The sequence below is a fragment of the Sus scrofa genome, chromosome 4 (genome assembly GCF_054392235.1).
Source record: "Sus scrofa isolate SSC_HxYL_T2T_F1_AM1 chromosome 4, Sscrofa_HxYL_maternal_Yorkshire_Landrace_v2.0, whole genome shotgun sequence".
NCBI lineage: Eukaryota > Metazoa > Chordata > Mammalia > Artiodactyla > Suidae > Sus > Sus scrofa.
In genome coordinates, this window is record NC_139386.1 from 102,055,147 (window position 1) to 102,076,825 (window position 21,679).

Genomic DNA, 21,679 nt, shown 5'->3' on the forward strand with positions numbered 1-21,679 from the left:
CGGTAACGCCGGATCGTTAACCCACTGAGCAAGGGCAGGGATCGAACCTGCAACCTCATGGTTCCTACTCGGATTCGTTAACCACTGCGCCACGACGGGAACTCCAAATCAAGCCTCTCTTGACTGACTACAACCACGTCCCATGGCCCAAACCCCAAATACACGTGTGTAAATGAGAGAGGCCACTTTGATTTTTTAACAGCAGCTCAGTTCTTACTATTGTCAATTGTGTTGACTGTCTTAACCTCTCCACTTGAGGTAGAAGCCACTTGAGGGAAGGAAGCTTATGTAATCAACACTCTGTCCACGCACATAGATCCTACTGCGGATGTCTTCACTCTGCTGTCAATTAGCGAGGCCAGCAAGTATTTGGTGACTAGTCCCTCTGCCCACACATACCATCACTATACTTTGTCCTTTTTGAAAAGTATTCCAAATATTCAGTATTTCTCATTTCCTAAGAATCTAAAACCAGGAGTGAGCTCTCCTTCCACAAAGTCAATAATCTTCTTATGTAGGGCGTCTTAACATTGGGTGCAGAAGAATAAGAAAGAGGGTGAACTTGGGGATGGTGGGCAGAGAAAGTACCTCAGAGGAACTAGGGGTTGGAAGCCTCATTTCCTCCTGGAGAGCAGCTCCCCTCTATAGGCTTCTGAGTCATTATCCCCGCCCCCCCAGTCTTTACCTCGCAGCGCTTGCTTCTGGCACGGCCTGAAGGAAAACAGAGCTGTGCCCACATTGGCCCAGCAAGGAGGGCCTGAAGAGAGCTCCCAGCTCCTCTTACCTAAACCATGCCTCTCCTCTCAGACTGAAACCTTCCATCTGGGGACCACAAACCAAGCGAAGGATTGGAGGTGTTTTGCTGCCTGCAGCTGTCTCCTCAACTGCTGACTGGGAGGAGGAGTGAGGGGAGTTCATTATAATTCATTTTTGTGAATGTTTAATATTTCAATTAATATGATTAGCCCCAAGCCTGAATGAGCAGCAGGGCGGCAGATCTGCTGACAAGACACAGAGTAATGAGATCAACGGGGCTGTGGGGTCTTCCTAGGCTCCATCCTCAGAGGGAGTGATCTGTTTAGCATCTCCATAAATACCAAGATCAGATTAGGAGGCAAGGGAAGGAGCAGGGGGTGGGGGGGAGAAGTGAGTGGAAAGTTACTTTCCAGATGTGTTTGCCTCTTGACTCCCTGGCACTGCCATCACATATTCTGACCACCCAGCACTGGGTTCTCTACCATCTCCCCCACCCACTGATTTTAGAAGACCCTGCTGGGGGAACTGGGCATCCATATGATGATATGTAATCATGTTTACACACACACACACACACACACACACACACACACACACACTCAAACTTACATACCTGTCAGAATGTGGCTTCAGGCTACAGAAATCAATGCTAAGGAAGGATGGAAGGTGGTTAATGGAGAGTCAAGTGGTAGAAGGAAGAATATCTCTCACCTCTCACCCAGGACTCAAATGAAGACACAGGAGAAAGAAAGGCCAGCCTCAACCCCTCCCCCCATTCCCACGAGGAGATTTGACAGGGGAGTACAGTGCATGGACTTGGGATCAGACTGTCCAGGCTCCGCACTCAACCTCTTTCTAGTGCGAACCTCTTTCTTAGGCAAGTCATTTAATCTGTGACTTGGCTTCCTCATCTTCACTAGAAGACAAAGATAGAACCTACATCGCAGGGTGGTGCCAAGGGTTAAACAAGTTAGTAAATATAAAGCACTTGGAACAATGCCTATGGCATAGATGGACACCAAAGAGCCATCTAAGGAATATCACCATTACTTCCCTTCTAGAAGAGAAGCCTGCCTGTTCAGATAGCCAAGGCATAGGAGCTGCTAGGATTCAGGCAGGACAGATTTCAGAGACACCAGCACCACTGTGGAGACATCAGCCCCATCCTGGGGTGAAAGGATGGCTGGAGGCAGGGTGAGCCCAGGTCGGTGAGCACCTGATGGCAGGCAAGGGCTGCCCAGTCCAGGAGGTTTGATGTCAACAGACTCCCTGCATCGAGGGGGAGCTGTGAGTGAGCCCATGGAGGGGTCAAGCTCCCTTGAGAACATGGAGCAAACTGATCATTTTACAAGTATAGCTGTTTAGGAAAGTCATCGCCCCCCAAATGTATTTCCCGGTCCCTCTTTGTTACCTGACTCAATTAGAGTCCCACGCATGGAATCTAAGTGGGGGTGGGGGTGGGGGGGAGACAGGCAGCAGAAGAAAAGAGTATTTGGGTTTCCTCTGCCCTAAAGGGGAGCTTGACAGCTGTGATTCTGCCCACTGAAGGAATCAGGAACCTACTCTTGTCAAGAGGTTTTCTGCATTGACTGTTTTATTGAAGAAATATTTGTTAAGCTCCTACTACGTGTGAACAAGACACTGCGCTAGACGCTATGAACAGTAAAATGAATTAAACCGCGGCGTCCTGGTCTTCAAGGAGCTTACAAGCGCGAGCTCCTGCTGTCACCACCGCTGCCTCCCTGCCCACGCACTTATACACACAAACCCCCCAGAGGATGAGAAGGAGGAGTCGGCAATTGCCAGCAAGATCGAGTTTTTCTTGGTTCCTTTTCTGGAAAACACAAGGATCTCTCTCTGCACTCAACTCACCCTGCTCGCTCTTCCACGCCCTCCTTTCCATCCTTCCCTTCGGGTTCTTTCTACCCTTTCCCCCAGGCTCTGCGACCTGCTTCCCTCCCCAGTACTCTCTTCTCACCCGCCCCCAACCTGCCCAGCTGTCTCTATGCCATCTTCTTTCCCTCGGTTTCTTTCCTTGGCTCCCCACTCTCAGTCTCCCCAGATACCGGTTCCCTTCTCTTCCTCCCCCCCGCTCCCCTCTCCTGGGTCTTCTCTTCCAGCACCGGGGACAGCTCCAGCCCCCGGAACAATGGACCCCACCTTAGGGCTCCTCTATAAATTCTCCATCTTAGTGCCTTGCCTCACTCGTGATTGGGGAGTAAGGTGGGGGAAGGGTTATTATCAACAGGACCAGCTGCTCTTCTGGGGGTGGGAAGGGAGTCGGGAAGGAAGGAGATAGGAGGAGGGCGTGGCTCTTGTCTGGATTGTGCGTCCCTCTCCAGGGTAGAGAATTTGTATTCCACCCCTGAGACTGACATCACTGATGTCAGGGGAAAGGAGGTGGGAGTGGGGAGGGGGGTGTGGAGGGGGGAGGTTTTTGTTGAGGAGAGCGCGGCCGGAGAGCAGAGCTCCGGGACCCAGGTGACCGGGAAAGCAGGCAGCCCCAGCGGCGGGAGCAGCCGGCAGCAGCCCAGGCCCGGGGACCGGGGTGGGGGTGGGAGGGGGGCTGAGGGGAGGACCTGAAGGGGGGCGGCAGGGCCAAAGGGACCCCCCCGGAGCTCTGCCGCCATCAGAGATCAAGCATCTGGCATCAGGGATCTTCGGACCCAGCAGAAGGATCAGCCACAGGGGAGGTGTCCTCCCGGGGAAGCCAGCGAGCGCTCCACCTGCCCCACATCAGGAGTGCCCTCCCCCACCCCCACCCCCACCCCCGACGCTGCTGACAAGCGTACCAGCACCCTAACCCCTCAGCCTCCATTCCCAGCGCCCTTCTCTGGCCCTTTCCTCCACCTCCAGCTCTTGTCTCAACCCCCAGTTCCCAGTGCCCCTGCTACCACCCTAACCCTCCAGGTCTTGGCCACACTGCTTCCCATCCTGGGATATTGGCCAGATCTCTGGGAGGGAGATCATTTGTTTGGGCTATGCCCCCTGGTGGCATGACAGTGTCTGCCTAGACCCCTGACCCTAGCCCTCAACTCCCAGGGCCTCCTTTGTGTGCAGCGCTGCCCTCTGTTCAGCACTGTGGTTGGGGGCCAAAGGGAAAGCCAGCCCCGGCTGGGCCCCAGCCCCGGCCACTTGCCTCCTTGCTGGGCAGCTCCCCCTGGCCTTCGGGCCTCTCCCTGCTCCCCTCGGCCCCTTCTCGTGGGCCGCCCCAATGAAGGAGCCGGATGCCATCAAGCTGTTTGTGGGGCAGATCCCGAGGCATCTGGAGGAAAAGGACCTGAAACCCATCTTCGAACAGTTTGGTCGGATCTTCGAGCTGACTGTCATCAAGGACAAGTACACCGGGCTGCACAAGGGTGAGGGGTCAGGCCAGGCTGGAGAGGCTTCGGGGAGTGGGCTGGGGGGCTGGGAGGCTGGGAGGAGGGGGCAAGCCAGGCTGGAGGGATGGAGGGGCTGGAAAAAATGGATCTGGTTGGGAAGGAAAAGAGTTGAGGGGCTGGGGAGTGTGGATGGAGGAGCTAGAGGAGAACTCAGCCAGGGTGACCAGGGCACTCCTGATGGAGGACTAAGGAGAGCCTCCTGGGGGGAAGAGTTAGTTGTCAAAGGGGCTGCAGAGATGTGGATCTCAGAGCTGAGGGGGATAATGTCGTGGATAAACTCAAGGAAGGATAGAGGAACAAGACAGCTGGTTTGAGAGATAAGGAGCTGGGCGGGTGTGTGTGTATATGAGCGTGTGTGCGTGTGCACACACACACACATACACACACAAGGTTGAGAGTCTTAGTAGCCTCAGATACTACTGGGATGGGGGTTGGGATGCAGAGTCAGGTGCTCAACCTGGAAAGAGTGGATGGACAGGGACTGGGCAGGGCAGCTTCAGGAGTAAAGAGAGGGACCTGGGAAACAGTGTGCGAAGGACAGAGATTGGTAAAGATCTGGGAAGTGTGGGGGACTGGAAAGTTAAGAGAGCTGGGGGGAAGAGAGGCTGAGCCTCTGGCCTAAGGGCTGTGGGGCTAGGCAGGGTCAGGCGGGTCAGGACTTGGAGAGCTCCAGGCACTGGGACCGTGCAGCCACCCCATCCACCAGCCCAGGGACCTCCTGCTACCCTCTCTTCCCTTTCCTTCTCTAGTCCACTCTCCACCCTCCACCTGCTTCCTCTGGAGTTGGGAAGGAGGAAATAGGGGACAGGGGATAGGAGAGGGGTGACGGTGACAAGATGGAGGAGGTGGAGGTGAAGAAGAAAGAGGAAAAGAGACCAGCTAAGGGAGAGAGGAAGCCACACTACACACACTCGTCTGAGATCACATGCCCCTCTCCTCCCCCCACACCACAGCCCTGGCTCCCGACAGCCCAAGCGCTCTCCCGCGTCCAGCACCCCGCCGCCGCCGTGCAAGCCTCCCAGCCTCTGGGTCTCTGCCCCATGCCCATCAGCCCAGAGACTCCCGAGGCAGAAGGTTTGCCCCCTCTCAGGCAGGCAGAAGGCAGCCAGAAGGGACATGCGCCCTAGTCCCCAGTCTCGTGGGAGGGGGAGGCCTTTTAGGGAGGGGAGACCGGGGACTCCCCCCGGACCTGGTCTCTCGGCCCCTGTCCCTCCTCAGGATGTGCCTTCCTGACATACTGTGCCCGCGATTCAGCCCTGAAGGCCCAGAGCGCCCTGCACGAACAGAAGACGCTTCCAGGGGTGAGTCCCAGCCGTAACAGGGCTAGGGGGCTGCGAAGGGCCTTAGAGGGGGCACCACTTTCCCAGGACACAGAGCATCCTTTCACCTCCTCTCAGCACCAAAAGCCCCTTCCTTCTTCTAACATCCCTCTTCCTCGCTGAAGATGCATGTGATGCTCCCCACTAAGAGAGAAGGAAAAGAGCGGTTAGCAGACTAAATGTAAACTTCGAGAAATGCAAGCAGAGGCCGCCCCTTCCCCACTTCCCAACCTGCCCCTGGGGCGACCCTTAGAGGGAGGACTTAGCTGGTTGGGAGAAGACTTTGTTCACCAAGTGTGGGCAGAAAGAGCAGGAGGCACGCAAGCGCTCTTTTGTGTTGGGGGGGGGTAGGAAATCTGGCCGTGAGGTGGGGGAGGGGTGCCCGAAGCCTGAGATGGGGGGAGGGGGCCTGCTGGACTGGCACCTCTGTGCTGACTTCTGAGCTGGGACAGGCTCATGGCTCCCTGGAAAAGCCTCGGGACAGTGGCACAGGGCATCAGGGGACATCAGGGGGCATCAGGGCCTGGTGAGCCTGAGTTCACCATACGGAGGCGGGCAGGGGGCAGCAGGCAGGGGCAGGGACAGGGGCAGCCATCAGTGCGGAGATCCGCCAAGTGTGCCCAGGGAGGCAGGGGTGGCCTCTGTCGTGGCCTCCCTCCTGCAAGGTCAGAGCTCTTTGTCTTCTCATCCAGCCTTGCAGCTTGTTCCTGACCTGGGCTGGCAAGGGTAGGAATAAGGAATCTCAGACTGCCCCCACTTACATGTACTGGGGGGAAGGATGAGCCATTCCCTTTCAATAGCCATCTGCTTCTGCTGTGTCCCCTGGAAAGTACCTCCCGAGAGCGAACTCCATCCTTCCCTCCAGCCAACACGTGCTAAACACAGTCTGCGCGCTGGAGACACACCTGTCACCTCCTCACCTTCTTTCCCGAGTGGGAAATGGAGATGGAGCCTGATTCTCCAGCTCTTCCTGGGAGGAAAACAGACAAAATAGATGGGAAAGAGGGTAGGGAGATCAAGAAAAATTAGAACTGTTTCCACCGCTCCCAACTTCAAGCCCTCCATAGGTCTGTGACCCCCTCCCTGGGTCCCCACCCTGAGAACACTGGGAGAGCAGATCCACTGCCAGCTCCCTGCTTTCAAGGGCAAGGCAGCCCAGAACCACCATCGCCCACAGAGTTAAGGATCCGTGCATGTGTGAGCAGGCCTGGGATCCCAGGAGCACGTGTGTGTGTGTGTGTGTGTGTGTGTGCGCGCGCACGTGCGCGCGCATGCATCCCAGGAAGCCTGGTTCCCATTGCCTGACCTTGCAACTCCCTCTCCCTTTCTTCTGTGAAGGCCCCTCACAAATCAAGTTTTCATCTCCATTGCTGTTTTTTCTATTGCCTCTTATCTCTCAGAGCCCCTTAGGAAACCAGAGGGGTGGAGAAGGTAGAGAGCAGGGGGCCTGCAGTGGAGACGTGGGTGAGAGCTACCGCCCAGGTGGGCAGGAGCCCCAGGGCCCTCTGTGCCAGCTGGCGACTTCTGCCCTGACTCTGTCCCCCTCTGGCCACCTGTGTGGCTCAGGCAGGGCTCCTTCCTGGGTGTAGGAAGGCACTGCCTCCTCTTCCTGAGGAAATAAGCCCTAGGGTGGGAGGCAATCAAGAGGCTCACCCTGGTTGATAACTGTCTCCCCCACCCCAAGCTCCCAGGTGAGGCTGAGTCCCCCACTTTGGTCCTTGCCCCAGGAGACTGAATCCAGCAGCACCTGTCAGAGCCTTTGGTAGGAAATGAGGGATTTTTTTTTCTCCAAAGGGTGCCCCCATGCTGGGGGTTTCGGGGAGCAGACCAGGGCGGTAGATGCCCATCACCAAGCTGTGCCTGACCCTGTTTGCCCCCAGGTCTCTTCTCAGCCACCTGCCTTCCTGGCAGCATTGTTTCCCCTCAGATTGTCCTTGAGTGTGTGTTTGTGAGTGTGCATGTGTGTCCAGTGTGTCAGCTTTTGCACAATTGTGTTGGGACCTTCCTCCTCCTCTCTAATCTCTGTGCCCTCTGACTGCAGCTTCTTTCTTTACTGGAGGCGTTTAGCCCTCTCCTTTTTCCCCATCTTTGTCACCCTGGAATCTAGAAAGATGGGAGCTAAGCCCATCTCCTTCTCCCTCCCCTAAGTGTTCCTAAGGCAGGCTCTGTCACAGGGCCCTGGATTCTTCCTGAGAGTAGGGTGTGGCCTCCTGGAGGTGATGGTGTCAGGAACTCCCTCAGTCTGGCCTGCCCCTCCCCTCCACTTGGGCCAAAATCCCCCTCAGGGGCCATGGGTCCTGCCCATCAGCTTGCTGGGGTTTTTTTTCGCTTTTTTTTTTTAATTACTCAAATGAATTTATCACATCTGTAGTTGTATAATGAACCTAACAATCTGATTTCACAGGATTTCCATCCCACAGCCCAAGCACATCCCCCCACCCCCCAAACTGAGACCTGCCCCTCCCCCTCTACTTGGGCCAAAATCCCCTCAGGGGCCATGGGTCCTGCCTGTCAGCTTGCTGTTGGGCAGGTGAGTTCTGGCTCCAGGGAGAAGACCTATGCGGCCTGGGACACCAGGTACAAGTCTGGAGCCAGGAGTGGCTGGGCATGAGGCCTGTGCCCTCAGGAAAATTAGATTTTGTGGGCATGGGGAGCTCTTCTGGGAAGGAGGGTCTTTGCTGTTGGTGAGAGAGACTTATTAACAAGTGGCCAGGTTGGTGGGGGGTGTCTCAGAGACACCTGGTTGGAGTAGAAATAGCCCCTTCTTCTTTGGGAGGCCCTGGGGAGGGCTTATCACCTGGCAGGTGGTAGCTAGGGAAGCAAGGCCCGGGTTGCCAGGTAAACAGGGCCCAGCTGGACTCGGGGGAGGGGGCAGGTGTGCCGAGCTGAGCTAACAAAGGCTGAGCTTCCCACAGGAAGTGCCAGGCCAAGGAGAGGCTGGGAATGGGGCACTGGGGGCCGCGGAGGGAGCCGTCTGCTGTAGGGGTGTGGGCAGAGCCTCCGTCAACCTGGGCTGTGCTGTGGTCTGTGCACTTGTGTGTGTGTTTGTGCGAATCCATATCAGCTGTGGATATTTATTGATATGCTATTTTTGTGCCTGGGAGCCTCGCAGGGAGGGAGTGCCATCCTTTCTCTCTGGATCCCAGGTTCCCCATCCCCAACTAGAACAGCAAATCCCCAGGGGCCTGTGGGGAAGAGGTTAATGCCTAGCTTTAGAAGTCCCGGAAGCTGTGACTGCGGTTCTGATCCCACCTCTTCTGCAGTGGGGGTGGGGGGACTGGCTGCTGAGATGCCCAAGAGGCTTCCTGATGGCTTTGACCCGAGTACAGGAGAGGAGAGTGAAAGACCAAGCAAGAGCCCTGAGCATCGGCCCTTGCTACACAAACACACACCCCTGAGGAGATTGAATCTCTGATGGGATAATCCCAGATTGGTGGAGGATAAAGCTGGGGCAGATTGGCCAGAGGATTTGTGTGACTGTTACCCCCCCTCCCCTACCAGCTGCTCTCAGATCCAGGGACTTGGGGGGGAGGGGTGGACAGGGAGGGAGTATTGGTTGAGGTGGGGCCTAGATTCCGGCAGAGTCCAGCCAGACTATATGGCGTGATCTGACGCCTGGGAAGAGGGTGCAGGGTGAGCAGGGGCAGGAACAACTATTATTTCTGCTCTTCTCTGTGTTAAATGCTGACGCACAAGATCTCCAAGGCCGCCCCATCCAGCCCATTTTACAGATAAGGAAGCTGAGGCCTAGAGGAGAGAAATGACTTGTCCAAGGTCACCCAGCTCGTGAGTGACAGGGCCAGTCCTGGAAGTCCAGTGCCTTTCCTGAGGGTAACTTTAACCCCACCCTCAGAATGTAGATGAATGGCTTCTTCTGTTTACTTATTTTTGGTCACTAGAACTAGGTCTGCTCCACCATGACATGAGTGGGGTGACCAGGTGTGGCTCCAGGGGTCAAAGTCTTCAGTAGCAAAATATTTTCAGACATGAAATACTGAGTCCTTCCCCTCCCTCTCCAGTTCCTAAGATGCTGCCCACTGTGGTTAAGGAAATCAACCTGCAGGCTTCATTCCCAAGTCTTCTCACCAGACAGGAACAGGGAGAGGGAAACAGCATTTCCACCGGAGGCTGAACAAAGGGAGATGATGCAGGAGTAGGGGAGAGGGGAGAGCTCGGTAGGACTTCCGGGGTACAGGGTACCGGGAGAATGAGCACGGGACAACAATTCCTCCTTGAGAGCTGTCTCAGCCGTGATACATCAAGGATTTGATCTGGAAAAGGAAGGCAGGAGCCTGGACAGCACGGCCCCTCCCTCCAGAATCAGGAAGCTCTCCTGGGCCCCTCCCCCACCTCCCAGCCCCCACTAAATCCTCCACCCCCTGCATACCCTATTCCCACCCCCCTCCCCACTCCTTCTCCGGGTGTGTGGAGCAGCAGAAGTGATGACGTCACCACGGTCGCCAGGGCGACGGGGACGGATAAATCAGGCTGAGTGGGCGGTTGCCATGGCGCGCATTCTTCCGTTGCCACGGAGACTGGGCATCTGCTCCCTTTGTGCTGCCCGAGTGCCTTCCCCCGGGGTCAAGGGGTGCAGAGGGGGCAGAAAGAGAGGCAGACACACCTCCAGGGGTCAGAAGGAAGTCCGGGCATCTGTGGGGTCTCCCTCAGTCTAGAGTCCTCCTTGGGGCTGCTGGATGGGTGGCCTCTGTAGCTCCTACTTTGTAGAACTGAGGCAGCTCCTGCCGAATAGCCCTTGGGTTGGGGCCCATCTCAGACCTGGGCCCCTCTGGGCAGCCCCACTCTCTCCCTCAGGACAGCAGTACCTCCCCCAGGCCCAACCATCTGGGGCCCTACCTGAGCTTGTAGTCGTGTTCCACGTGCATCCTCCCCTACATCCTCTCCTTCCACTGCCTCTAATCCTCTGGGTCCTAATTCCAAACGAGACTAAGCCCCATCCCTTCCTTCCCACCAGCAGTTCAGAGGGCTGGGCCTGGGCTCACTCCCTGCAGCCTCTCCGGTCCGGCGTGGGGAGGGCTCTCGGGGTGTCCTGGGGAGGGTGCCAGCAGTTGCCTTCTCTTCTTCCCTTTAGATGAACAGGCCCATCCAGGTCAAGCCAGCCGACAGCGAGAGCCGTGGAGGTAGGTTCTGTCCCTTTGGCCACAGTCCTTCTTCTCAATCCCCAGGCCCAGGGTTTGGAGTAGCTGAGGGGCAGCTTTTCCTGAGGAAGGGAGTCTGAGAATTCTGGAGGGTTCCCAGTCAAGGTGGGCATAGGAGTCAGCGAGGCGAGAGGGGCTATGAGCTCACCCATTACAGAGATGGCAAAACTGAGGCCCAGAGTGGCGTGCAAGGCAGTCCTTCAGAACTGGCATGTGACCTCTGTGTAACTGTAGCCCATCCCCCACCGTCATATCCTAAGTGCCATGGGTCCCGGGGTGAGGGGGCTTCCAGGGAAGAGTTGAAGGTGAGGAGCAGGGCTGGAAAAGCAGCCAGGAGGCCCTGAACCTACCCTTCCTCCTGTGCCCTACCCCCCAGAAGACCGGAAGCTCTTTGTGGGGATGCTAGGGAAGCAGCAGACAGATGAAGACGTCCGGAAGATGTTCGAGCCTTTCGGGACCATAGACGAGTGCACTGTGCTCCGGGGCCCAGACGGCACCAGCAAAGGTAGCCACCCGTCTGCCACCCGCCCCCCCCCCCCAGGGCCTCCGCCTTCCTGCCCCTCCCACATTTTCCTCAGGCAGTGGGGGCCCTCCAGCATGGACACTCACCCTTTTCTTGTCCCTCTTAAATGCTCCAGGCTGCGCCTTCGTGAAGTTCCAGACCCATGCCGAGGCCCAGGCGGCCATCAACACCCTTCACAGCAGCCGGACCCTGCCGGTGAGCCCTGCTGCCTGGCCCTCGGGCCTCTTCCAGCCTCGCTGGGCCCACACCAGACCCTGGCTCAGAGGGGACAGTCCATTCCGGATAGGGCCTCTGAGTTTATTCCAAAAGAATTTTCTGGCAGGAGAATCAAACCTCTTAGGGACAAGCATCACCTTTCAAATAACTCCTCCCTGTTTCTTGTTCGCCACGCCTGTGCCTCATCTTCGGTCCACATGCCCTCACGCTCCTCTCCTGCCTCCTCCATCCCTCAGCCTCCTCCACCTCACACCTTTTCTCCCACGCTTCCCATACCCCGCCCCTGGCTGGACATCAGGACACGTGCTTAGAGGCCCCACGTGACCTCTGCACACTCATCCCACTGCCCCCGCACAGCAAACCTCTCAAACGGAACTGGCTGGCTCCCAAGGAGGTGAGCCTCTCATAACTCAGGTTCTCCAGCAGAGACTGGACAAAAGCACTTAGCAGGGTTTTGGGTGCTAGGATGCAGCTGCAGGTAGAGAGCTGCATTCCAGAGCATAGGGTTCTACAACTCTTGCAAAGGTTCCAGGCTGATTTTTCTAGGTGTGGGCTGCTATTCAGCTTCGAGGCTGCATCCCTTGAGCACACCATGAGGAGGGACATGGGGGTGGGGGTGGGGTGAGGGAGTAGCTACCGGGCAAGATGAGCTCAAAGGTTTGTTGCTGCTGATGCGCCCTGGGGATGATTTCCGGCTCAGAATCCTCCTGGAGAAGCCAGGAATGCCCTCTGCCTTCCGGTAGCTCTCTCCCCTTTTAAGCACATGCCCTCACATTCCTTGATGTTGTCTAGTCTCTCACACAGCCTGGTACAGGGGAGGGGTGGGACGAAAGTTTCCCCACTTGACATAAGAACAACAATGGCTGCCCTCCCAAAGAGGCCAAGCCATGCGAGATGGACTTGGGGCCAGGTCCTGAGGGCTCTGAGGAGGAGAGACCCCCAACTCCATCCCGCTGACCTCTTGCGGGGCTGGTGCCCAGGGTGCCTCATCCAGCCTGGTGGTGAAGTTTGCTGACACGGAGAAGGAGCGAGGTCTCCGCCGAATGCAGCAGGTGGCCACCCAGCTGGGCATGTTCAGCCCCATCGCCCTCCAGTTTGGAGCCTACAGCGCCTACACCCAGGCCGTGAGCACTGCCCCTTGGGGCCGGGCCTGGCCCACCCCTATCCTGGCCTCCTGTCCTGCCCCCACCCTCCCAATGCCAAGGTCCGGGGCTGGGAGGGGACCCAGGCCAGGGTGCAGGGGAGCTAGCCCCACTCTCTCTCCTCCCCTGTCCCCAGCTGATGCAGCAGCAGGCGGCCCTGGTAGCGGCTCACAGTGCCTACCTCAGCCCCATGGCCACCATGGCTGCCGTGCAGATGCAGCACATGGCCGCCATCAATGCCAATGGCCTCATCGCCACCCCCATCACCCCATCCTCAGGTACGGCCCAGGCTGGGCTGGGCAGGGTGTGAATGGGGCAGGTCAGAACCACGCCGTGGTGGGGATGGGGAGAGGGGCATATGGCTCAGGGTAGCCGTGGGGCCTGGGAGAGGTCAGGGGTCAGAGAGTAGCTGCCTCCTCCCCTCTGCCCTCAGACTTACTGACCGGTTTTCTGCTGACATTTGTGTGTCCACTTCTCTGCTCTGTCTCTGCCGATTTCTCCTCCCCAGGAACCAGCACCCCTCCTGCCATCGCTGCCACACCTGTCTCTGCGATCCCTGCTGCCCTGGGCGTCAACGGCTACAGCCCGGTGCCCACCCAGCCCACTGGGCAGCCTGCCCCTGATGCTCTGTATCCCAACGGGGTCCACCCCTACCCAGGTGGGGTTCTCTGCCTGCCCACCCCTCTCCCCAGCAACAATCCCAGCCACCACTCTCACTGCCTGCAGGTGTGACACACCTTCCTCTCCAGGCTTTGGGGTTACAAGGCACTTTCTCCTGCTATTAGCTTGGGTGGGGTGTTCCTTCCACGTCTCAGCCAGGGAAGCTGAGGTGTAGAGAGGCCAAGTGACTTGGCCAAGGTGTAGAGCGCTGCACAGCCAGTCACAGACTCAGGTCTTGCTAATGCCTGGCCCTCCCCTCTTCCCATGGCTCTGTGCCTTTCTGCTTTCTCATTTCACATCCCATGCTCTCCCACGAGGCTCTCCTCCCCACCTGCTGGGCCTCTGCTCCAAGAGCCACTGGTGGGGCTCCCAGCTGCGTGGCAGCCCCACTCTCACGGTCAGTGCTGCTCTCCCCAGCTCAGAGCCCCGCGGCCCCCGTGGACCCCCTGCAGCAGGCCTATGCGGGGATGCAGCACTACACAGGTGAGGAGCCCCGGCCCCGGTGGAAGGGTTGGCAAGAGGAAACGGGCCCAGAATTTGGGCCTGGGCTTCATGGTCCCCACCAACCACGACCGCGGACTCACTGACAGGCCATACCTGTGAGATGCGCCTTTATGGGTGGTGCACCACGGTCTGAGGCAGCTCCTCCTCTGGCACCTTAGGGCCCAGCCCTGTCCACTCCGTCGGCCTGGGCTAGGGGGAGGGACACTGGGTTGGCTGGAAGGGCTGGGGGCATCTCAGGAACCCCATCTGCGCTCTCTGTTCCCCCCCGCCAGCAGCCTACCCGGCAGCCTACAGCCTGGTGGCACCTGCGTTCCCACAGCCTCCTGCCCTGGTGGCCCAGCAGCCCCCACCTCCTCCTCAGCAGCAGCAGCAGCAGCAGCAACAGCAGCAGCAGCAGCAACGGGAAGGTGTGGCCTAGTCCCGGGGGAGAGTGTTCAGGGATGGGGTGCCCCTGCTGGGGGCTCCAAGGCCAGCTCTGTCTGGCCCCATATGTGGGGATGAGACTGGAGAGGGGTGGCTGGTGCCCTGGCCCACAGCTTGGGGGCTGCCTTCCCTGGTCCCTCGCGCCTTGTCTGTCTCCCAGACATGGAGCTCTTCCTTCCTTCTCTGCTGCCACCCAGGCCCTGACGGCTGCAACATCTTCATCTACCACCTGCCCCAGGAGTTCACTGACTCAGAGATCCTGCAGATGTTTGTCCCCTTTGGCCACGTCATCTCAGCCAAAGTCTTTGTTGATCGGGCCACCAATCAGAGCAAGTGTTTTGGTAAGAACAGGATGATCCAAAAGATAAAATATGGCCCAGGTGAGGACAAGGTCTGATACATTCGAAAGCACTTATGGTTGCAGTGGGCCCAATATTTGAAATCCAGATTGTGCAAAGGTCTGAAAGACCCATTTTTTTCTTTTACACTCCCAACACCCCACACTTGCCTCTGTCCAGGCCCATCTCTTCCTCCAGAAAACTATAGCTTCACCTTTTTCCTTAGGAACGGGTCAAATCCATGCTCTCTGAGGAAGTTGTTTTCAAAAGGAAGGCTTAGGGAGCAGGGTTTAGTTGCCTTCACTCTTTTTTTTTTTTTTTTTTGGTCTTTTGTCGTTTGTTGTTGTTGTTGCTATTTCTTGGGCTGCTCCCACGGCATATGGAGGTTCCCAGGCTAGGGGTTGAATCGGAGCTGTAGCCATCGGCCTACGCCAGAGCCACAGCAACGCGTGATCCGAGCTGCATCTGCAACCTACACCACAGCTCACGGCAACGCTGGATCGTTAACCCACTGAGCAAGGGCAGGGACCGAACCTGCAACCTCATGGTTCCTAGTCGGGTTCGTTAACCACTGCGCCATGACGGGAACTCCCTGCCTTCACTCTTTGAAAGGCTGCTTTGGGAAAGGCTTCAGAAGTCATTTAGGGTCTGGAGTGGAGCTTTCAAAGGACAGGTTCTGAGCTCTCCAGGCCAAGGAAGGGGTTGCCCCTCAAAGAATGTGGACAGGAGCGTCCTGGGGTGTGCAGGAGGCTAGACTGGACTCATTCACTCAACCTGTCAATGACTTACTGAACGCCTACTGTGTGCTGGGCAGTTTTCTGGGCATTTGGGAGACCTGGAGGAAGTAGGGGGGTGATGGGAAAGCAAAGAGCAGGCCTTGGTCTAAGCACAGAAGAGTGAGGAGGCCAGGGCAAGCTTTATGCCCCTCTTACCTCAGGCTTTGTGAGTTTCGACAATCCAGCCAGTGCCCAGGCTGCCATCCAGGCCATGAACGGTTTCCAGATTGGCATGAAGCGCCTCAAAGTCCAGCTAAAGCGACCCAAGGATGCCAACCGGCCCTACTGAGGGCCCCCAGGTGGGTCCTGCTCCCTTCCTGTGACCTCTCCAGCTCCCTCACACCACAGCCAGGGCCCTCACTTGGACTTCCCCCACCCCCTTCCCCACCTCCCTCAGGATACCCAGCCCTGACTCTGGGCGCTTGAAGCAGGGATCTGGAGCAGCTTTCTCAGCTGTTTCTCAGTCATCCATGTCTCTCCCTCTCACACACACGCACACACAGACACACACACACACACACTCACACACTGTGACCCCAGAGCCAAGTCTGTCTGTATCTGTGTCCACCCCCTAGAACTTCCCCGATATCTGTTCTCGTCTGTCCGGTCAGTGTCCATGTGTCTTGTGTCTCTCTCTTTCTGGTTTTCCTTTGGGTTGGAGTAGAATTAGGGGAGTAGGGTTTGGGGAAATAGGGGGCTGGTTTAGGGTAGTGGAGGGCCCTAGAACCACTGGCTCCTAGAATATCTGTCCTGAGAAGCGAGGACATCAGGCCCGGTGCCCTGGACCCCGGGTGATTTCCCCTGTGGGACAGTGGAGTCCGAGCATCAGGCCTCTGGGGAGCAGCTTTGGCTCAGGTGGAGGCAGCTGAAGGTGCTGGACTGCCTGTCAATCTCACTTATCAGGTCCCCTCCACTCCATCACCGGCCACCACCTCAACCTCATGGCCGCAGAGCTGTGAGCTTTGATTACTTTTGTGTTGTTTAATCTTCTTTGGACCAAACCCCTAAGAAAACACAACCCCAAAACAATACCCACATTTTCTGTTTTTCCCCCTTTCCCCCCAATCCTGGCTGCTTAACTCCCCCCACCCTGGGGGGCCCCCCAGCCCAGGGCCCGTGTCCATTGTCGGCCGAAGCCCCCATCCCCGGACCCCTGCTCCGGGCCCCTGTAAGTTGCATGGAACGAGCGTGTTGTCTTTGGAGCCGATTGTTTGTTATTTGGGGAGGGGGCCGCGGAGGGAAGCGCCCCCCAGCCCAGGGTCAGGGCCGGGGGCAGCTCGCGGGATGTGCTTGGTCAACAGTGGTTGGTGACTGTGGTCCGTGTTCTGTGCATTTCTCTCTTGCTTTCTTTGTTCCTTTCCAAAAAGGAATGAGAGCACCCCCCAGGGGCTAGGGGGTCTCACCCCTTGAGACTCCAGCCCCAAGCCCAGCCCTGGTTCCACCCTGGCCTGCTCTGCCGCCCTTTTGCGGATGCCCCCTTGCTCTTTTTCCAGGTGTCTGTTCCTACACTGCACCCCTCCTCCTTTCTCCGAGTCACCTCTGCCTGCCTGTTTGTTGTCTCATTTCTTTGCCTCTCCTCCTCCAGTCCGTCTCCTTATCTTCCAGTCTCTCTTTTTCTCACGGGGTGTTTGAATATTTCCTTCCTAATATCCTTTGGTTTCTTGTAATCACCAGCCCCTCCCTCCCTCGCCCTCCCTCCCTGCCCCTTGTCGAATGGCTGGGGGCCCAGATGGTTCAGTCTGGACCGAGGCCTTTGTGATGACCGCCTTCCTCAGCCACCTCTGCTCCCCCAGGGCCTGCGACCTGCATCGGGTACTGTGTTCCCCGCAGCTTCACCCACGTTTCCTTCCTTTCACAGGTCTGGAGACACCAGAGGAAGGGGCACCTCACCCCCTCTCCCCACGACTGGCCCCAGCCCTCTCTGCACATCTGCCCTGGGCCTTGACTGGGCTCTGGGGCAAACGCTGCTTCATGGCCCTTGGGGGCACAGGACACCGGCCTGCTGCCACCACCCCGTCTCCCCTGAAGGGCCTGTTTCCTCCCAGGTGCCCTTTTGGCCTTTGTGAGGGAGCAAGGAACAGGCTCGAAGGCTCCGGGGTACCTGCCCTCTGATGGGGCTCCTGTGCCGGGCCTTGTGCGCCCAGCTCTCGCACTTGCCTCCCCCACCAGTGGGCCTGTTCTACCTGTGCTGCCGGGAGGGCAGCAGGGGCCTCCCCCACGCGCCCCAGCTCCCCCAGCCCCAGCCTCTTCCCCTCACGAGGGGTTTCTCAGAAGCTGGTTCTCGCACCCCCTGCCACCCTCGGCTAGAGGTAGGATATCCCTGAACCCTGGGCTCCCAGCCCTAAAACTCACTGCCTCCCCGAGGGCCCCCTCTAAGGAGGGTGTGGGGCGCCCTGAGGGCTGCCTCTCTGCCAGTCAGCCACAGAGACCCTCCTCCTTTCACGAGGAAAAGACCTCCCCCAACCCCCTAAAAATGTTTACAGTCTCTGCTGGTCCCTCCATGTAAATACCACAACCACCCGTGCGTTACCCGGCCCGGCCCGGACGCTGCCATCTCTCTTTCTGGGAGTTTAGACAATGTTTCCCTTGGATTTTTTTCTCTCTTGATTTCTCCCTTTGCTTTGGGGGGTAACTGGGTATCTGGGAAGAGGGGTGTGGGGAGGGCTAAAGGGTTTATTACCTGATCATTTTCTTTAGAAAGAGGTTTTAGGGAGAAGAAATGGGGTGGGGGTGGGAGTGGTAAGGGGAGAGCGGGGAGTCAGTTTCAGACACTTCTCTATGCTTAACTTATTTATTTATTGCATTTTACTTTTAAAGAGTTGGTCTTTTCTGTCTAAATAAAGAAAAAAGTTTTAAAAGCACCACATAAGCGTCTTGGGAGGTGGAAGGTAGGGGACTGAGCGTATCAGGGAGGGGGAGGGTGGGGAGGGAGAGTGAGGTTGGGAGAGAAAACTCTTATCAGGAAGGCCCAGCCCTCGCCCCGGAGCATGTCTGGGGCTTGATCAAGCTTCAAGATCCTATCCTTCCACCCTTCTTTTGCACTTAATTCTGGAAAGCTCTGCAGAGCTGGGCACAGAGGGGAGAAAGCAGGTCGGCAGGCCTCTCCCACACTCAGCCCTGTCCCGCTGAAGGCTGAGGACATCTCACAGCCCAGACCCCAAATTCTCCCTTGTTCATGTGGGTGAGCTGTCCCAGCACCAGCCAGGGAGGGGGGCGGATACTGGGAGCTGACTGCACCACCACCATCTATGAAGCAATTGCTCTGTATGTGGCTCCCTTCTAGGCCTTTAATGTGCATTTCCTCGTTTAACCTCCCAACAACCCTGCAAAGCAGGACTTTTTTAGGGCCGCACCCATGGCATATGGAAGTTCCCAGGCTAGGGGTCGAATTGGAGCTGCAGCTGCTGGCCTACACCACAGCCACAGCGACGCCAGATCCAAGTTGTATCTTTGACACCCCCCCAGCTCTGTGCAATGCCGGATCCTTAACCAACACTGAGCGAGGCCAGGGATTGAACTGGTGTCCTCACAGATACTAGTTGGGTTCATTACTGCTGAGCCACGACAGGAACTCCAGGATATAATTTTACAGACAAGGAGACAAAGGCTTTGGAGGTAAGTTAACTTACCCAGTGTCGCAAAGTGACTAAGGGATGGCTGCAGGAACGGAACCCAGGCAGAAAAGCCCATGATGCTCTTGTCTTATAACTAGATCCAAGAAGCATCTAGCAGGCTGGAGTAGTGACCCCTATCAAGCAGAAGGCAGATGCATTAAGCCCTAAGATCCCTCCAGTTCCTAGATTCCTCTGTGAACTGCTTTCAGGCTGGGGTCAGGGGCTCACACAAGTATCCTCTTTGATTCACAGCCCATGGGGCACTGGCTTCTTGGCAGCCACCTGCTACTCCACCCTCTTTACATCCTGCTTATAAAGGACCTTCCAGCCCCAAACTGGCCTCAGGCCAAAGCTGTTCTGGGAGCTTAGAGAGATGAGTAAATCCCCACCTCCACCCCACACTTCTGCCTTCTCTTAAAACCGTCCCAAACTAGTAAGAGTTAAAAAGAGAAGTAACATGTGCAGCACTCTAGGGATGTACCTGTGGACATTGTTTCAGGAAGAAAGTCTCTTGGATAGGTTAAGAAATCAGGGATAGGACTTACTCAGAAGGAAGAGAATCCAGTCAGGATTCTGAGCCAAGTATGAAGGATCTGAAATCTCAATTAGAGATACAGGGGTGGGGGCGCGTACGCATGCTCAATCAGAGATGGGAAGAGGGAGGTGTGCATAAGGAGGAGGAGAATAGGAGTTGGTATTAACATAATGAATGTTCCCCTGAGCTGCTCACATTGGCTTTGCAACAGTTTCTGGGTTAGGACAGAAAGATGTAAGGTTTAAACCAAAGGGCAGCTCCTGGAGTGATTTACTGGCTGGTAGATTCTCCTGGGATTTGGGCCTTGGAGGACTAGGAAGCCTCCTCCTTCCTGGCATCTTTCCAGATCTCAGGAGGCCCCTCACACAAACCTTGAAGACTACATTTACTGCCTGTCACTGCTCCCTGCTGTCTCCCCTCCCTGCAAGGCTGCAGCCAGATTTTCTCCAGAGAAGCGGTGACTAAGTCAGGTTGCATGGTGGGGATGAGAAGACAGAGGCTTCTTTTGGAGAATCGAAACAACATCTGGACACGGAATCTCCAGGTACTCTGACAGCAAAACACAGGAGGCCATCTGAGACAGAAAAGAAACTTGTTTCTTGTATGAAGACAGATTTCTTGGGCACGACACCAGCTTCAATATCATCGAACGGGTATAAAGGAAGGGTAGTGCTGTTAGCTATCAAAGTTCACTAACATCTCTGAACAGAAGAGGCCTCAGTAATAAAAGGCAGAAGAAACAGGAAATGATGACAAATAGGATCACCCAACTTCAGACCAAACAAGATGAAACTCAGCACCAGTTTCCTCTAAAATAATTAAGTTACTGTTCAAATGTTAATGGCAGCATAAAGAGAAGAGAGAAGGAAAATAACTTCTCGAGGCAGAAAGTGGAGCTGACAGGTTAATAGCAGGGGCTGGGGAAAGCCTTCCAGTTTTAGAAAGAAAAACATTTAGGTCCTTCAATGCATTCCCATTCTGGGTCCGAATTTTCAGAGCTTTAAAATCTACGAATGTAATGCAAAGTGTGTCATTTCCTTAGATTTGACTTGCAGGGTTTCCTTTGCCTTTTAATTCTCCTGCTGAAATTTTAAAACCCTTCACTGCTTGTATTTGCGACTGATAGCCAAACCTCATTCTCTTCTCCAAATCTGAGAGCTTGGGCAGCCCTGAGTCAAGCTTCTGGCTCTTAAGATTCTCCTTCTCTGGCCCCTCTGTCAGTCTATGTCCCCAAGTTGACAGCTTCCCCTTACTCCCCATAAATGAGGTTGTGTTTTCTCATCTGCTTGATGAAAATAACTCCCAGCTGTGTGTTTCTAACCTATTGGCCCTCTGTCGGTCCTCCTCGCTAGTCAAGAGCACCACCATGTACCCACTTAGGCCAGGTCTCTGACCACACCCTTTCGGTCACGTCTAGCATCCAAGCTGCAAAGCCCTACTGGCTCTCTCTCTAAATGCATCTTTACTGCCATCAACACTGCCCAGGTCACCCTCGCCCACTGGAGGCCTGCAGTTCCCTCCTCACCTGTTTCTGAGTTCCCTCTCCTGCTCTCCTACGACCTGTTCTCCAGGGAAGCCACCTGCCTTCTACAAATTCATTCACAGATACTTACTCTGCCTTTTTCACTGTTGAATCCCCACCACCCTAATTGGTGCCTGGAACATTAGAAACTGCTCAGCAAATAATTAAGAACTAACTCCTGGACACCAATATGCAGGTTTCTCACACATGCCTAAATCATAATAGGTCCAGAGCTAAAATATTTTCTTCCCCAGAGTTTCAAGTCTTAAATATATCTATTTTATAATCACCTAGACATGAAACCTTGGGAGTCTTTTACATAAATTCAATGTTTAGTATTAAATCACAAATATTTTAACTCCACAATTTTTCTCACACCCATTTCCCCCATTTCAAGTTATCACTGCCCTAACATAATTTGAAATCATGCAGTTTCTTATCATGTCTAGTTCCTAATTGATTCCTCTGTATATATTCTGAAACATCGATGTTTCTAAACTGCAGCTGATGAGAAACAACAAAACTTTTTTTTTTTTTTAATGTAGAACACTTCACCTGGCATTTAAGGCTCTCCAAAGGCTGATCTTGTTTTATTCCTACATGCCTCTTAAGTCCTAATCAAATAGGACCATTTCTTGTTTATCTGGGCAAGTTTGATTCTCCACCCCGTATCTTTTTGCTCCCAAATAGTTATCTGGCATATAATGGCTTAATAAAACTTGCTGAATGCCTTTTTGTTGAAATCTTGCCCATTCCCAGTGGTTCACCTTAAACACCACTTTCTTATGTTAAGATTTCCTTAACAGCCTCCA

At 55.7% G+C, this 21,679-nt stretch overlaps 1 protein-coding gene across 15 annotated transcripts; it reads left to right on the forward strand.

Annotated features, from left to right (window-relative positions):
• Positions 1-3,188: 3,188 nt before the first annotated feature.
• Positions 3,189-18,057, forward strand: CELF3 (CUGBP Elav-like family member 3). Of its 15 annotated transcripts, none has more exons than XR_014844216.1 (15): positions 3,189-3,237; positions 4,010-4,115; positions 5,358-5,440; positions 10,548-10,596; positions 10,991-11,119; positions 11,253-11,332; positions 12,334-12,477; positions 12,632-12,773; positions 13,004-13,153; positions 13,573-13,638; positions 13,932-14,066; positions 14,280-14,423; positions 15,358-15,495; positions 16,303-16,364; positions 17,055-18,057. XR_014844216.1 is itself a non-coding variant. In XM_013997147.3 (14 exons), the coding sequence occupies exons 4-13, from the start codon at positions 10,548-10,550 to the stop codon at positions 15,483-15,485; spliced, it is 1,167 nt and encodes a 388-aa protein (XP_013852601.1). In that variant the 5' UTR covers positions 3,189-3,237; positions 4,010-4,115; positions 5,358-5,440; the 3' UTR covers positions 15,486-15,495; positions 17,055-18,057. The 15 variants fall into 15 exon arrangements, 11 of the variants coding, with proteins under 11 accessions (XP_013852601.1, XP_084879194.1, XP_084879195.1 ...); XR_014844217.1 differs by having other exon boundaries at positions 10,994-11,119; XM_013997147.3 differs by lacking the exon at positions 16,303-16,364.
• Positions 18,058-21,679: the final 3,622 nt, after the last annotated feature.